This window comes from Carettochelys insculpta, chromosome 20, assembly GCF_033958435.1.
Source record: "Carettochelys insculpta isolate YL-2023 chromosome 20, ASM3395843v1, whole genome shotgun sequence".
In the NCBI taxonomy this organism is placed as follows: domain Eukaryota; kingdom Metazoa; phylum Chordata; order Testudines; family Carettochelyidae; genus Carettochelys; species Carettochelys insculpta.
Window position 1 is genome coordinate 4,740,748 of NC_134156.1, and position 18,605 is coordinate 4,759,352.

The 18,605-nt window shown below is 37.7% G+C and overlaps 1 protein-coding gene across 2 annotated transcripts in view; it reads right to left on the minus strand.

Annotated features, from left to right (window-relative positions):
• TBCD (tubulin folding cofactor D) overlaps nucleotides 1–18,605 on the minus strand; it is a 204,487-nt gene that overhangs the window by 97,174 nt on the left and 88,708 nt on the right. For both annotated transcript variants that reach the window (XM_075014908.1, XM_075014907.1), the window contains exons 16-17: nucleotides 9,570–9,627; nucleotides 5,255–5,284 (exon numbers count right to left, since the gene is read on the minus strand). In XM_075014908.1, coding sequence (XP_074871009.1) covers nucleotides 5,255–5,284; nucleotides 9,570–9,627 — 88 coding nt within the window. The remainder of the gene's footprint in view (nucleotides 1–5,254; nucleotides 5,285–9,569; nucleotides 9,628–18,605) is intronic.

Below are 18,605 nucleotides of genomic sequence, written 5' to 3' on the forward strand. Positions count from 1 at the left end.
TTGGGATTGAACCTTTTTGACATAAAAACAACCCTGTAAATCTTTAATTGAATTAACGTGTTTGCCCAAATACTCATTCGATTTGTCCACATCTTTGAAGACCGAAGGAAACAATGCTAAGATTTGCAATGGAAACAGTTATTTCCCAGAAATGGCATACATGTAAGATGTATACTTTCTTATAAGGAACAGTCACATGGGGACTTAAATCTTCCACATGATATGAAAGCAAACTGACCAACCTGACTGCCTTCTATGATGATCTAAATGGCTCTGTGGATACGGGAAAAGCAGTGGATGTGATATATCTTGATTTTAGGAAAGCTTTTGATACAGTCTCCCACAGTTAAAGTAGTATGGCTTGGATGAATAGACTTTGAAGGCAGATAGAAAGCTGCCTAGATCAGGCTGAGTGGAGTAGTGATCAATGGCTCAACATCTAATTGGCAGTCGATATCAAGCAGAGTACTCCAGGGGTTTGTCCTGAGATCAGTCTTGTTCAACAACTTCGTTAATGATCTGGATGATGAGTTAGTTTGCATCCTTAGCAAGTTTGCAGAGGACACTAAGCTTGGAGGAGCTCTGGACCCTATCCCTATCCTCCTGTCGCCTAGACAAGTTGAAAGATTGGACCAAAAGACATCTGGCAACGTTCCAACAAGGACAGGTGCAGAGTCCAGCACTTAAGATGGAAGAATCCCAGGTTATGCTTCAGGCTGTGACCGACTGGCTAGTCATCAATTGTGTGGAAAAAGGACCTGAGAATTACAGTAGACAAGAGGCTGGATCTGAGTCAGTGTGCCCTTGCTACCAAGAAAGTAGAGCATATTAGAATCATAGAACACTAGGACCGGAAGGGGCCTCAAGAGGCCATCGAGTCCAGTCCCCTGCCCCGACGGCAGGACCGACCACTATCTACACCATCCGATAGACATCTACCTAATCTGTTCTTAAATATCTCCAGCGAGGGAGATTCCACAACCTCCCTTGGCAACTTATTCCAGTACTTGACCACCCTGACAGTTAGGAACTTTTTCCTAATGTCCAACCTAAACTTCCCTTGCTGCAGCTTAAGTCCATTGCCTCTTGTTCTCTCCTCAGAGGCCAAGAAGAACAAGTTTTCTCCCTCCTCCATATGACACCCTTTAAGATATCTGAAAACCGCTATCATGTCCCCCCTCAATCTTCTTTTTTCCAAGCTAAACAAGCCCAATTCTTTCAGCCTTTCTTCATAAGTCATGTTCTCCAGACCTTTGATCATTCTAGTTGCTCTTCTCTGGACCTTCTCTAATTTCCCCACATCTTTCTTGAATTGGGGTGCCCAGAACTGGACACAATATTCCAGCTGAGGCCTAACCAGCGCAGAGTAGAGCAGTAGAATGATTTCTCGTGTCTTGTTCACAACACACCTGCTAATGCATCCCAGAATCATGTTTGCTTTTTTTGCAACAGCATCACACTGTTGACTCATATTTAACTTGTGATCTACTAGAACCCCTAGATCCCTTTCTGCTGTACTCCTTCCTAGACAGTCTTTTCCCATTCTGTATGTGTGAAACAGATTATTCCTTCCTAAGTGCAGCACCTTACATTTATCTTTATTAAACTTCATCCTGTTTACTTCAGACCATTTCTCCAATTTATCTAGATCATTCTGAATTTTGACCCTATCCTCCAAGGTAGTTGCAACCCCTCCCAGCTTGGTATCATCTGCAAACTTAATAAGCGTACTTTCTATGCCAATATCTAAATCATTAATGAAGATATTGAACAGAACTGGTCCCAAAACAGACCCCCTGAGGAACCTCACTTGTTATGCTTTTCCAGCAGGATTGAGCACCATTAACAACTACACTCTGGGTACGATTAGCCAGCCAGTTATGCACCCACCTTATTGCAGCCCCATTTAAGTTGGACTTGCCTAGTTTGTCGATAAGAATATTATGCGAGACTGTATCAAATGCTTTACTAAAGTCTAGGTATACCACATCCACTGCTTCTCCCTTATCTACAAGTCTCGTTATCGTGTCAAAAAAAGCTATCAGGTTGGTTTGACATGATTTGTTTTTTACAAAACCATGCTGGCTGTTCCCTATCACTTTACTACCTTCCAAGTGCTTGCAGATGACTTCCTTAACTACCTGCTCCATTACCTTTCCTGGCACAGAAGTTAAGCTGACTGGCCTGTAATTTCCTGGGTTGAGCAGCATTAGTAGAAGCATTACCAACAGATGCAGGGAAGTGATTACTTCCCTCTATTTGGTTCTGCTGAGGCCACATCTGGAGTAGTGTGTCCAGTTTTGGACCTCTCACTAAAGAAAGGATGTGGACAAATTGGAGAAGGTCCAGCAGAGGCTAACAAAATGATTAGGGGGCTAGGACACATGACTTATGAGGAAGAGCTGGGGGAATGGGTTTATTTAGTCTGCAAAAGAGAAGAGTGAGGTGGAATCTGACAGCAAACTTCAACTACCCGAAGGGGGATTACAAAGGCTATCGTTAGTAGTAGCATATAATAGAACAAGCAATGGTTTCAAGTTGCAGTGGGATAGGTCTAGTTTGGATATTAGGAAAAACTATTGCACTAGGAGGGTGGTGAAGCACTACAATGAGTTGGCTACAGAGGTGGTGGGATCCCCATTCTTAGAGGTGAGACTTGACAAAGCCCTGGCTGGAATGATTTAGTTGGGGTTGGTCCTGCTTTGAGCAGGGAATTGGAGTAGATGACCTCCTGAGGTCTCTTCCAACCCGAATTTTCTATGATTCTATTAATGGGTTAATAAACTTAGTACGGGGGACATGAAAAGTGTCTGATCATGTAAGCTTATGTGTAGTTCTCTTGAAACTTCCTCGTAAAAGAATAAAATATAATTGACATTTTCAGGAAAAGAGCATAAACTAATATTAACGCACTGAGTGGATGTGCAATTCCATCCGTTCAGCCTAAGATTCTTGTAATGTATTGAAAACACTTACAGCTGATAGAGGGTATCCTAAAACCTTGATATTATAAATAAGACAAAAATAATTTTAGACATTAAATAATCACTGTCATTGTAAAACAAGTATCAGAGGGGTAGCCGTATTAGTCTGGATCTGTAGAGCAACGAAGGGTCCTGTGGCACCTTATAGACTAACAGAAAAGTTTAGAGCATGAGCTTTCGTGAGTTAACTCACTAACCAGCATCTGAAGAAGTGAGTTAACTCACGAAAGCTCATGCTCTAAACTTTTCTGTTAGTCTATAAGGTGCCACAGGACCCTTCATTGTAAAACAAGTCTGCATAATCAGACCTATCATCTCAACAACACCAAGATATATTTTGTCAACTTTAGGTGTTGACAATTCTTACACTGTTTTTATTTTTAAGAATCAGCATAATCATCCAAAGTTTGTTGGATGCTTCTGAGAAGCAATTAGTCAAATCTGACCCATTCGTGTATGTCTAGTACTTCTCAGCAGAGCTGGGTTAGGCAAAACAGCAAAATTGGAGCACCACGGGGCAGCACCCCACCTCTTATACTCTGAAAACAAGAATGATATCCCTGTGATTTATCCAGTATGACATGATATGGAAGTAATATGACTGGCTTTGCAATGACTAGGCACTCCAGAGAAACAAGGAAATCAGGATGTTGTCTTTTACCACAGGCCATGCTAGTCCACATCACCCTTGAAGCTTTCTTCCTCTCTTACTCAAACTTCATCCTGCAACGCAAATCAGTTCTGGCCTCATCCCCTATTGCCCTTTTCCCATCATTAGGAGAGTGAACACCCAGTTGGCATGACAGAACATCTGGCACTCAGAAGCCTGAAGCATGGTTTTGGAGCCTTGGCCATCTTGGCTAAGAGTCACTGATGGATCTATTCTCCGTGAAAGTATCTATTTCTTAGTTGAAACCAGTTCCACTTTTGTCATTCACAATAATTGCTGGCAACAAGTTCCACAGGTTGCCAATGGGTTGTGTGAAGGTGTTCACTTTATGTTCATTTTAAACCTGCTGGCTATTATTTGAATGACCTGAAGTTCTTACAGCTCATGAATGAAAACAGCACCTCCTTATTCACTTTCTCCACACATTCATGATTCCACAGACTTCTATCTTATCTTCCCATAGTTCTCTTTTCTAAACTGAACAGTGCCAGTCTTTTTTTTTTTAAATTGCTGTTGCACACTGAGCAGATGTTTTCCAGAAACTATATATGTTGACACCAAGATCTCTTTCTTGAGTGGCAGCAGTAATTTTAGAACGCATCATTTTGTCTGTAGAGTTGGACTGTTTTTCAATGTGCATTACTTAACATTTATCAAAACTGAATTGTATCTATTATTTTATTGCCCAACCATGCAGATTTGTAAGATCCTTTTCTAATTCTTTGCAGACTGCTTTGGACTTAACTTTTAAAAGTGGTGGGCTCAATAATGCCTGCTCCTCTCCCTCTGGGACAGCTCCACTGCTTCTCATGAAACCGAGTGAAGGCAAGATGAGACCATCATTAGGTACGTGTTTCTCTGAGGTTAACATAGAAGCCAACACATACCCAGTAGAATATAACATTTACACATGCTATAAGGCTTCTTTACACTTCCTTAGTTGCGTAAAAGAATCTTAGTAAAAATAAGTATCAAGGCAACACCATGCAATCACGAAACACCATATCCATAAAGCCCCCAGATAACCTTTTATAAAAATAATGAAAATGGAATATGGTGAGAATGCAGAATGCCAGGAGAGTATTGGACTTTCAAAATAGTTTAAAATGAGGTTTTTAACCTTCCGTGCTTCTTTACCTAGATGAAATCACTAACCCTATGTTAGTGTATGTAACACAGCTCCTTGCTCTGCTTTATGTCAATTATGTCAGCCCTTGGAGAAGAAAACACACCACAAGGATCCAAACTCAGATTCCTGCAGAGGTTTGATGTCATGCTGGAGGGTAGGCCTCAAAGAAAAAGGTTGAGAACCCTGAGATAAGGCATATTGTGAGACTTTACATCCAGGTTTTGCTTTTTGGAAGCAACTTGACAAGAGAGACTTCTGGAACCTATGCCCTAAAAGCTCACAATTAAGTTTAAAGAAAAAAAAAAAGTACATAAGAACCCGTGTTTCAAATGATGAAAATCTGTTACATGATTTTTCTAAAACAAGTTCCTCAAATTTGGTGTTTGTTTGACTTATTTGGGTTTAGGAGTTACACGTTATAATGTATCTACTAGAAGTTTAATGAATGAAGAGTCAGAAAAGTTACTTTACCTGTCTTCCAACATTCTCCTGAAAGGCAGCCTAATGGAGAGAGAGAGAGAGAGCAAACATACAAAAATGAGTCAGTTTGCTTTTTGATAAAAATCAGAGCATGAATTCAAAACAAACACACCGCAATATAAATGACCCCTGGCTTTACTTTTTAAAATGAAGTCAGCTTTGTTAGTTGAATAGGCCCTGAAGGATTATGATTTGTTGGCTGTGGGTTTTTTGTTTTTTTCAGGAGAAGTAAGGGAGAAACTCAGGCTTTATAAATGTTCTAATGGGTAATCCTCCCTGGTCAGATACAGGACTTTTACAGCACTCCTTAATATCACCACTCCTTTTTCCTGGTATAAAAGGGGCTACAACAGGGATGTGGCTCTCACCCTTAATGTATATGCCCCAACGTGACTCAGTAATTCAAATCACTGACCAGCAGCATTATGATTAGTTTAGGAATTGTTTTAATCAAATAAGTGAAGGTTATTCACCTGGTACACTAACTGAGGTTCTTCGAGATAGCTATCCATGAGTGTGCTGCCCATTAGGTATCTTGGGCTTATAACTAGAGATTTGTAGCAACAGCACCTTAGGTGGTGGCGCATGCACAGTGGCCATCTCGTGCAAATGGTTAACCACCATGGGCTGCCAACAGCCCTCCATTCCTTCTCTAATCTAGAGAAACAGCAGGTTACTTTGAAGTAGAGGGGAGGAAGGAGAATTGTGGAACAACCACACGGACCGTTAACTTGAAGAAATATATGTTTCAGTACACTATAAAAGCAGTAGCCTCTATAAAGATTAGAATTTGTAAAATATTTAGACCTTTATTTTACGTGCCACACATAACACTACAACTCTTTGAAACTTTCCCCAACTAAATTTGGTTAAAACTATGATAGTCAATTTCATTTGGGGGGAGTGGTTACTTAAAACTCATTTTTTATTTTTATTAACTCTTATTCTTGTATTTGTGACAAGCTGAAACTGTCTTAGCTTGAACTGTTGGTACTTATCCAAAAAAGCCAGTGGATACTTTTGTGCATAATACCTTTTGTTAAGTCTTGGGGAAATGTGACTCATTTTAATGAGAAAATACAATCAACAGAATTCAAACAAAAAGCGAAAAGCAAGAAAAGCATGTTAAACAATGTTAGTCTCCAGAAGTTTATTTCAACTTTATATTCAGAAACCACCTGGGTAGAGCTAACATTAATCCATGTAATCCATAAAATAAGCTTTATTTTTCACATATCACTCTGGTTAAGTTTTTTCAACACTTCCACTAGATTGCCCTATTTCTAGATTTCTACAAAATTTGACCTTAAAATTTGTATAAATTGGAGGAATTATTTTTCATTTGTTTTTGCTTGCTATTAAATTTAAGTGGTACAAAAACTCAGATTCTTTGAGATGCTGTTTATTTTCTAACTCAGCCACAACCTCCCACTGCTAAACTGCATTCTTATAGCAAGGATCCATAATGTCTATCAGCATTCAGAACTAGAATTTAAAAAGAGAACAATCACACATAATATGGGTATACATGGATATGCATATTTAATGTAATTAAGATCCTGGACAGATGTATAGTGTTTCCAAATTGAATAGTAACATATAAATCAAAAAAGCCACCTATAGACACATTCGCAAAATGCTAAATTTGGATTTTTTCAAACTCACAAATGTAGGTATTTTTCAAATCTGCTGTAATTGCGGTTCTGTCCATAGTTTATTAAAAACTTAAAAATGCAAGCACGTCAAGAATCTGCTTAATAACAACTAGAGCACATTCACCACACTTGGTGACTATTTTCTATAGATTTTTCTCATAACATAGTTTCAGCTCTCTGTGAAAAGCAGTTCTTTGGTACAACAAGGAGTACAGTTGGGGTGGGATTTAACAGACATACTGTATGCACTGTTACCCTGCAACTATGATTATAACATAATCCAAACTGGGAAGGATCAGTATGATTAAATTACCAAAGCCTCTGATTCATTCTAATAGTGTAATTTCCATCCACAAACTAGCCACAGCACAGCCCACAGAAGGTGTACTTTACCATGAATGGACAGTGGAACTGCTTTCCATACCCACCTACAAAAACACACCTCACTCAAGGAAGGAGATAAACAGCACAGAGTAAAAGTGTTTCAAAGCTTTATATGATATACTAAATTTTTAGTGATAAATGGCATTTACAATCATGTTTTCAAGCCATCTGCTGCTAAGTGAACAGGGACAGTAATACAAAAATAACCAAATACTTGTATTTTAATTTGCATCCATTTGAGAAGGAATCCGCGCTGTGCCTCACTGGTAAGTATTCTTCTAGTCAGTATTAATTTTGGCACCTTCATTCATAAATTATCAGTTTTATTATTTAGACACAGAATAGTGCAACTTGGAGACAAATAAACAAACAAACAAACAAATAAAAATCCATAGCCTACCAAGCAAATTATTTGCAAGGACAGGGTAGGTGTCCAGGAAAAAAATATTTAAACAGGTTAATTTTAGCCATGGCTTATGTGGACCAATTCAGATGCAGAGACTGCTCTCCTCATCAATCTACAAGCAGTCAGTACAAACTGTACTTTCAGAAAAGAATGATGGGAATCACTTTGTTCCTGAGGTTATTTACTGATGCTGCTAATTAAGTAAAGTATGGGTATGGAGCACTCATACAAAATTCTATTTAGGTGTGCACTCAAAGGAGCAGTCACGCTGAAAAATCATGTTTTTTCTCCCACATTACAATTAAATATTTGGATTATTAAAGCAAGATTTTTAAATCTATTTTATTTTGCACCATGTTGTATATGTTTTGTGTATTTCTCAGTTTGAAAAATTAACTAATTAGTTTCTAGACAATTTCATTCTCAGTGCTTTTAAAAAAAATTTATACTTGGAATAAAGAAGGTGCAAACCTTTAATTTCATACACAGACCCTTCTGTAATACACTCTAACTTTGAAATTAATTTAGTACAATGCCTTCTACATGGGGCAACATGTTCTTACTATACAGAAGCTGAAACTAGGGCAACAAGCATAGCTGCCACCCACTTGTCGAGAGATGCATTATGCAGGGAGCATATTATACTGGTACTCTGTGCTCTCCTCTTGCTACCTATTAACTTCTAAGTTAAGTATAAGGTTTTGGTTTTAACCTATAAAGCCACAAACGGTTTGAGATCTGGTCACACAGACAAATGACTCCCTTTCTACATGATACTGTGACATGGCAGTTTCAGTCGGGGGAGACTTAAGAGACAGAAATGACAGAAATGCTGTCAGGAGCATTTTTTGTGACTGATCTTCCTTGGCTTTGGAAAACACTACCCAATAAGAGACCAGATTTTTTTTTTAAACACTTACTGGGTATGCAACAAAGTCCACCATTCTTTTGGGGCATTTGGAAAGATGGTTCACATGATAGGGACACATGGGTTTGTTGACTGTTAATTTTAGGTCCTCTGTGTTATTCATATGGACAAATTATTAAGTATGTGTTAGGTTTTTAACTTTTGCATGAAGTATTGTTTGTTCTAGTTGTTGTAAGGTGGTGAGTCCTCCCTCAGGGCTAGGATCTTCATAAGGAAGTAAAAAAATTCAGTCTAATCAAGTTACAGATACACCATACAGAATATTACATCCTCAGGCATAACAAGCCTCTCTTCTGCTACCCATCCCCCCTTAAATATCATAACTTCCTCTCCATATACCCACTTCTCAGTAGTTAAGCTTTCTTCCTATCTTTTGGCCAGCATTACAGTGTCCTACACAGAGTTTCTATACGACACTGTTTCTGGCTTGCTTGGTCATCCTATCCCAGTGACTTAGGTAAGTAGTTACTTTAAACATCCTAAATCTTCAGAAAGATTTTCATCTTTATAAGGAAATCCATTTCCTTCTACATGAATGAGTATTTAAATGTATTAATGAAACTAGAAAATGACAATGGACACAATTAGAATAGAGCATCAAAACAGATGCCATCTTGTATATTAGCAGTGACACACGTTACTCAGTCACAATACATTACTAAACAACACTTTCTGAAACATATTGCACTACAGCAATGTGGTAATAAAAGGGTTCACATTTTAATTATAGAGCTATTATATGAAATGTAAAGCCATGGGGTTTTGCATTTTTAATATGTACTCAGACCATATTTTATAGGGTCTAACAAAGTACTTACTGTTCATGGCATAAAACATTTTTAAATACTCTAGCTATACACAATTAGCTTCTATTGCAAGCAAACGATAAATAATTTTTTAAAAGGAAAGGCATAAATAAGACCAATAACTTACTGAGGCAGCTCTTCTGCAGTTAATATCACGGTCAAAAACTGCAGTTATTATCAATGCACTGAGAAAGAAAAATACAGGGATAAGTAATGAAAATATATAGTTCATAATTAACTATTACGATTTCTTAATGCAAATCAGAGTTACAGTTTAACTCAGATCTGGCTAGCTAACTAAATATTTCCCTGTATTTACAGAATTACTTTTCACACATCTGGAAAATTAAGGAAATGTGCAAGTGGCAAGCCCTGTGCAAGTATGATTCACATTAATTTATAATGAGCTAGCAAATGAAATACTGTACTGTAACAACCCACCATATGGTTACATTATTAAACAGGTCTTGCAAGCTTTTGTTATTATCTGTAGAATGGAGACATTCATAAATAACATCTGATAAACAGAAAAGCTTAAATGTGACAGCACATGTAGTGATTTCATAGCATAAAGTGGATTCAATATGCATACCAACAACTAGAAGATTAGAGCATTAAAAGACACACATTAGACAGCTGGCAGTTTTAGAGGGTGCAACTGCTGGAATTTCATGAAGTTTCATTAACAAACAGTGTCTTGGAATTTCTCTGATGAATGGAAGTAACCCATGGACATGACCATATTTCAAAGAGCAAGTTCCCTTGCTCATTTTCATAGACTGGGTAAGAACAAATGCACATAAATTTTTAAGACAGATCATTACAAGGAAAAGAAATCCACAGACACTATTAGGCATAATATAATTCCCTGAATCTCCTATGAGAATGTGAAAAGTGACTTATCACAGGTAAAACCTGTTGTATGCAATCAAGGATATAGTATTTCATAATCCAAAAATGATCAATCCCTCGTCACATTACGCAGCAGACAGAAGGAAGTTGAGGGGAATGCAAACTGAAAAAGCCAGCAGTGGGCCTGTCCAGGCAATTCTGATTAATGAACAGCAATATTAGACACTGTCTATTTGAATTAACTGGAAAGCTTAAGGATGTTGGGCCAGCAACCAACAAGAACCGTAACATTGTTAATATTATCCATTCCTGTTTCAATAGGAAACTTTTCAGTATTTTTATATATAACATTTACACTTACCGATTATGTGAGCGTGTCTTTATTTTAAATATAATTATGTCAAAAATGGCTTAGACATGAATTAAAATAAATCTAAATTAAGATTTCAGAACATTTTTAAAGATTAACCTTTACATTAAATTACCATCAAAGTTCTACTTTTTAATTGCTTTTGGTTCAAGGGCATCTGAGCGCCTCCTCAGAGTCGACGTGGAGTGGCAGTCGCGGGCCTGGAACCAGCTAATGTCCCAGTGTGACACTGTCACCAGAGTCCGGCAGGACATGCAGTCCCAGCCGCATGTGGCCACCCCCACTGGCCCTCTTGCACAGTGCCCTGGACCACCCACCAGCTTCAATGAGCAATGGCCACGGCCCCTCCCGCTAGCCCCTATACCCCCCTGGCCTACCCAGACCCCCCTCCACAGCCCCTCCCTGGCCATACCTCCCGCTGGCCCTGCTGTGGTTACAGAACCACAATATGATGTAAAAACTCTGCTACAAAAGGCACAACTAAACCATGCAAATCAAATTTTTAATATATGATGTCCATGTCTACACTACAAAAATTACTTCAAAGTTGAGCGTCTACACACACCCTACTTCAAAGTTAAAACTTTGAAGCAGGGCGCTACTCCATTCCCAGGAATGGAGTAAGGACTTTGAAGTCAGGCTGCCTTACTTCACAGTTAACTTCGAAGTAAGGTAAAATGCATGAAGACTCTCTGCAGGCTACTTCGAAGTAGCACCTAACTTAGAAGTTAACTTCAAAGTTAGTTCCTAGTGTAGATGCACCCAAAGAATAATTAGAATAGCACTCGCCTAGAAAACAAAAGATGCATTTTTATGCATACGACATTATGATTTTGCCAATTTCAGGACCCGTTCACATTAACAGAGCTGATATTTAAATGTGTCACATAAGAGAGGTGTAAAGTACATCCCAGAAGATCCTGTCTGAAACTAGAGAAGCCTACCTACAGCATTCAACTAACTGCTTTGGCAAGTAATCGCTATTTCAGCCAAATCATTTAAGCAGAAAATCATTCCATTCACACTCTGAAATTCTTCATTACATTATTTTATTAACTGTAAGCAAAACAGGAAATAAATACAAGCTGAAAGGTGAATTCACAATAGCTTTGCTTCATTGTAAAGATACTAATCACCTTGTATTTAAATAACTATTATCAGAGTTTCTTGTTAAAGAATACTGCACTATTAAAACATGTATATGAATATGTACGGCTAATCTGATTTTGAGGTGTCCATTTATTTCTGACTGAGAAAAATAACGCAGGAGGGAGACATGACATGAAGAGCAAAAACATACCAAGTATTCAATGTTCTTTCAAATAATATACAACTCTTACTGCACTGAAGACAGCTAAGGATATGCATTATTTTCCTGATACTACTTTTCCATGTGCACAATGGCTGTCACTATAAGGATTTATGTGATTACGAACTAGGAGGGGTGATGGTTTGTACAAGAATTACTGGGAAACTAGGTGACTACAACATATGCTCTATTAAGATATATCTTACAAAACAGTATGAAAATCCCTGGAATATGTAGCATTTCCCCATAGGACAAATTCTCATTATTTTTCTTTTACATTATGTGTGGGTTTTACGTGTACTATCATTTGTGGAGGCCAAGGAAGGGAATTTGAGGAGTATCTGTTTTTAGTGCCAGCAACCCTATAAACACAAAAATGAGTATAAAAAAATATTAGGAAAAAATTATGCTGGCAAAGAGTAACACCCAGATTTCTGTTTCAGGTTTCCAAAGAATTAAATATGAGCCACCATAAGGTTAAAACATGAACTGTAAATTATGAAACATTTTGGCTGTGGCCACACTTGGCCAAAACTTTGGAACGGCCATTTTGAAGATTACTAATGAGGCGCTGAATTGAATATTCAGCACCTCATGAGCATTAGCACGCTTCTAGCCGCAGCGCTTCAAAAGCGCCGCTTGGTCCTTTTCGAAAGGACCCTCTACATTTCTCAATCCCTTATTCCCTTCAACTGAGAGGAATAAGGGGACTTCAAAACGTGTGGGGTCCTTTCAAAAAGAGCCCCCGCATAGCTACGCCGAGCCATGCGGGTTCAAAAGCGGCACTTTCGAAGCACCGTGGCTGGAAGCGTCCTAATGCTAATGAGGCATTGAATATTCAATTCTGCACCTCATTAGTAATCTTCAAAATGGCCATGTGCATGGCCATTTCAAAGTTTTGGCCAAGAGTGCCCACAGCCTTTGACAATATTCTTTTGTGACACAAAGCATCCAAGCCAGATAGTTCAGAGTTACATATGTCGTCCTTAATTGAACTGTTGGAAAGTTTTGCCTTCACAGTTACAGACTGAATACCTGCTTTAGCTTCCAGTTGTCTAATCTCAGTTTCTCTTGTAACAATGGTAGCGTTACTGAGATTAAGATGTGAAAAGCCACTCTACTATTAAAAAAAAAAAAAAAAACGGACATGACATTTTATGTTCTCAATGTCATAATTAATATGCTACTGTCCCTAAAAGTTTAAACAAACCAGTTTCATCTGCCAAGTTTGAAATCAAGTCCTGTTTTGTATTTAAAAGGAAAAATGAACTAATGCAATAAACCTGAAATCTATTCAATTCCAAAAACTGAATTCAAAAATAGTTTCAGGTTTCCATGCCTAAAGGAAGCACTGTAGCCAATTCTGTAGTTTTAACAAGTCACCTTTTTTTTTTTTTTTTTTTTTTTTTTTAATGTTTTTCCTCTGTCAGCTATGAAAGACCCACACAAACAAAAGAGGAAATTGACCTACTGACCACACAAGAGAAACCACGAAGTAGATTATATACTATTGATCTGAGGCACCGTGTTCTACAACTCTAAGCTTGTAAAAGAATTATTGCCCCCTTTTAACTGTTGTGTTCACAAATTAACCCCTTTTTTCTATGTTTATGTTATAGTCGTGTGTTAATCCTTTTACGAAGAATATTTAAAATCCATCAACTTGTGTTAATGAATTATTTAAGTTTGCCTCCTTCATATTTTAAGTAAGTTTGTGCACTCTCTGCCTTTACATGCAATGAGACTAGACATGAGAACAATCTTTCTAAACTGAAATATATTTAAGGTGACTTCACCTGTTTGCTTTCATTGTGGGAGTCTGTGACACAATGGAAAGGAACAGTTCATGTCAAATGAAGTGGGATTTTTTTTTAAGGCAGTTAAAGAAACTTGTCTTGACTTGTTTGCAACTTACTGCACCTGATTTCTAACAGGTAGAGCAAAGGAGAGCTCACTCATTTGAGAACCCAGGAGACACTTTTTGTAGTTCCTTGAAGTTTACTTAGTTTTTTGTTACAATACTATCTTTAGCTTAACTTAACTTGACTCTTAGACAGAACTGTGTTGGAATCTTCAGACACACTTTTGTCCTAAGCAGCTCTGGCAGAGCATCAGAACTTATCAGTGTCTAATTTTACAAAACATCTCAATATTAAAAGTAGAAATATTAGCATCACTTCTTAAATAAAAACATCAAGAGGCCACAGTAATGCCAGCCGTACTGTGCGCAAACTGTGTATTTCAATAAATAAATGTTTTGAAAGAATAATATTGATAGAGATCACAGCAAGGAGCTTAAATGCAACACTCTCTACATGAATAAAAAATAGCTGACATCATTTAACTTCATGATTAAGTTCTAGCAAACAGCTTTACACTACAGAAAAACAAGATCATCAAATGGTGCTAATTCTATCCAACAACTCTCTCTTCTAAAGACAGTATTCAACCAACAAATACATATTTATACGTGGACATTATTCTAATGGTTTCATCCGGGCACAAGATGTAGCTCACAGCAATGTTCAAATTTCCTGATTCTCCAGTACAATCTTGCCCTGGAGCAAGCCACCTCAGTTTAGCCAATAATCACGCCCTTCTTTTTCTTCTTACCACAAACAACACACCACCGCAGGGAAGACTAAACTTCTTGCACTCCTATACTGGACACACTATTTGTACAGTACAATGCTATGTTGCATTCAGAGAGAGGAGGAGGGGTGAGAGAGTAGGCAGTAACTGTAACTTAGCAAAAGAATAACAAATGCTGAGAACAACTCAATTATTGATCATTTGTGTCATTTTATTCAGTGGTGTAAAAATGCATTCCAACTTCTCAATGTAGTTAAATATATACAGAAGGTGACAACTAAAACAGAATATAGAAGTTACTACAAAAACTCTATGCAAATAATAGAAGTGCATTTCCCTACCCTGTTTTTTCACAAAGGCTTTAGACAAACTGGGAGAACATCTCTATCTCCTAGCAAACAGCTGCTTCTTACTACAAATCTATTCCTTTGGATTTTTTCTGGGGTATGAGGATAGAATTATCCTCCCTTAAAGTTCTCAAGCCACACGCTATTTGTACTCTCTTAGTAATGAAGAAACATTAAAACAGCGGGATAAGTTAATCAAGCATTATAAACAAAAGGTAAATTCCCCAACAATACTCCCAATGATAGTTTTCCTATATGCAAATATTCCAAAAGAAGGGAAGACAGTCCTGCAATTAATTCAGCATGTTAGTTAATTTTTAATTATCCATGCTCTTAACTTTTTTTTGCATTGCATGTGGGCTTATATTCTGGATAGTGCAGAAAAGGGTTAGAACTACTGTTCCTTTCTAAACCAGTTAAACCAGACTTTAAAAAAATAAACACTCCAAAGGGCATTTCTGTTGGTTCAGATACCAAAATAAGGACAGAAATAAAAATAGTCAAGATAAGTATGAAGATAAAAGTATTAGAATTCTGAGGCAAGGACTTTGTTCATCTACAGTCATGATTATTTAAGAGCAGTAGTACTGAGGTCACAGTAAGCGTAAATAATCCAGGTCCTATCGGCCCCCTTAAACAAGTTTGTCAGATCAGTATGCTGAACGATACTCGCTAGCAACGCAGCATGTATGCCCACAAAAAGGCAGTGACGAGTCACCATTTTGTGAACCAAAGAAGTTTTCCTGTACAGAAAAATACATTATTATAAAGTAAGATTATTATATATTTGTTAAAGCTAATGTTAATACTTGTGAAAGGCAATAAACCTAACTAAAAACCAAATACAATACAGCAGGTGACAGAGCAAGCTTGTCTAACATTATCCTGCCAATGTAAAAGTAGCTCTGTTGAAAAGATTTCACTTTCTGCCAACTGGTAAGATGTTATCGATTCTTTCCGTATTCTTCATTAGAAGTAAAAGGGTTATTTATTCAAACCAGTAATGCTTTAGCTACCAGTGAAGGGTAAAAAAATAAACAAACAACACAACTTAAACCAGTAAAAAGTTGAGAAAAAGGTAAATGTAGCGCCCATCTTTAAAAGAGGGAAAAGAAGAATCCGAAGAACTACAGACCTGTCAGCCTCACTTCAGGCCCAAGAAAAAATCATGAAGGGGATACTCAAGGAATCTAATTTTGAATCACTCGGAAGAGAGAAAAGTGATAAGGAATAGCCAACATGGACTCAACAAGGCCAAGCCAGGCCTGACCAAACTGATTGCCTGCTGTGACAACGTAAGTGGCTCTGTGGATAGGGAGAAGCCAATGGACATGATGTACCTTAATTTTAGCAAAGCTTTTGGTATGGTCTCCCATGGTATTCTTGTCATTAAATTAAAGAAGTTTGGATTGGAGAAATGGTCTGTAAGGCAGATACAAAGCTGGCAAGATCGTCAGGCTCAATAGGTAGCTCAATATCTGGTTGGTATCAAGAGGAGTACCCCAGCTGGGATACATTTTGTTCAACATCTTTACTGATCACAGAGAGATAGTTGTGTTAGTCTGTATCTTCACAAAACCAACAAGTAATCATGTAGCACTTTAAAGACTAATTTTATGTCTCTTCCAACCCTGTGATTCCATGGTAATGAGGCACAGATACAGTTCAGTTCCCATGCTGCTTCCCTCTTTGACTCTCAAAAAGAACATCAATTTATGTTAAAATTGTTGTAAACAATGTTGTAAACTTAATTTATACACCCACTTAACAATCATATACTATCAATTTTTAGTTACTACAAACCTTTCAATACACTTACTCTATGATGAAAACCTCATCCTTCAAGGATGATAACTGCCTCTGTTGCTACACGTTTCACAGTACAGTAGTAAAAGAGCATCTCCATCCAGTTAATGAGTTTTAAAGAGCTATGAAGGGCAAGTCTTTCCACCCTAATCACCCAGAAGGAGTGATACAGGGATACAGAAGTGTTTGTGATACAGGATTCATTTGTTTGAAAATATTAAAGTACAGCATTTTGAAATGTGGGGGGGTTTTTAAAGTAAGTTGGCCAGTTTTAATTTTCTGTGATAATTTAGCTTATTTTTACAGAGAAAGAATATGTTTCTGCTGTGTAAATGCACTGACAATGAACATCAAGTTCTTTTTTCTAAAGTGCTGAGTTTTGCATTTTCAAAAGTTAGCTAACAACTTGCTTGTGACTAAAAGTCTGACTCTTCTTAAAGTGAAATACTGACACATCTAAGGCAATGTTTAAAACAATAAAAGAAAAAAAAAAGTGTGATCATTACATTGGCCCTCAACCAAGGTGTGATGACACAATAGGTGAAACTATGTGTCATCCTATATTTGAATACTTTTTATTACCTGTTTATACTCAAATTGGCAACTTTAGCTCTGTGAGAGCTCAAACTAAATCACTCTACTCAGAAAACACACTGACAAATAACTACAAGAACCTTTAATCATGACTCTACTATGAGACTAGCACTAGCTGGATTGTACCTCTCAGCTGTGCTTGCAAATTCAGTGTGTACCAATTTGCGGGCAGTCTATCAGTGCTCAAACCAGCTCAGACCCTCAGGAAATTCCTCAACCTCCTCCCACTCAGCTGAGATTGGCCTGGACCAGAATAAACTCAGTCTAACTTGGTCTTAGTATTGTAGGCACAAGAGATGTTTTACACAAGCATTAATGATTTAAGGTTAGAAAGAGTTAGCATAGGTGTTAATGGTTTAAAGGTAAGAAAGAAAAGAATTATTTTAACAAAAAAATTGTTTAGGGTTGTAGAGATCCGGTACGTATTTTTTACGCTTTTACTTAATGGCCATGGCTTTGATTTATTAATATAGTTGTTTTCAATATGCCCCATTCTGGTGCATTTAATAGTTTGAGTTTATAGAAAGCATGGTACTACATACTCATAAAACCAGGATGCGTTATAGCAAAAAAGCAATCCCCGTAGTGGGTGAGGAAAACTTCACTAGTTTCTTGTCTACTGTTGGACATTTCTAGTCTATTTGCAGCATTGAGGGCTCAGTCTTTATGGATATGTCAACACTACATCTAGGAGTGAGCCTTTCAGTCTAGCAAGACAGATTCACCTAGCAAAATTCAGAGGTAGCACGTTACAGTATCTTTGCAGGTACTGCAGCTCAAGGGAGAGTTGGACTAACCTCCCAGGCTCAAGCACAGTGGATCAGGTAGGCATGAGCTCAGCTGACTAGCCCTAGTCTTCACCAAAGCTTCAATGTCTGAGCAGCTATTTTTAGCACACTAGTTCAAGTACCACTGGCATGTCTATCCACCACATCTTGGGTGGCTCACTGCAGCACAGATATGCTATCAGAAACAGACAGTGGAAGATTTCTCCCTCTAAACCACATGCAGCAGAGTTTACCCCTGTAGTGACACTGGACTGGTAGAGGGCTATTCCATGAAAACAAAAGAACCAGAGGGCACAACATACTTTGCACATTTATTTGTTAATTTTGGCTAAGTTTCAATTATTTATGATAACCTTTCCTGCTATAAGTAACAAAGCTCTATGGTTTAGCCTGCAAAAGAAATGCATTTTTACTAACACAAGACAACATTCCACAGCTCTGTTCTTAACATTCTGAGAAATGGAGAGAGACTTCAGCTGAAATATGTACTATCTAACATGTGGAT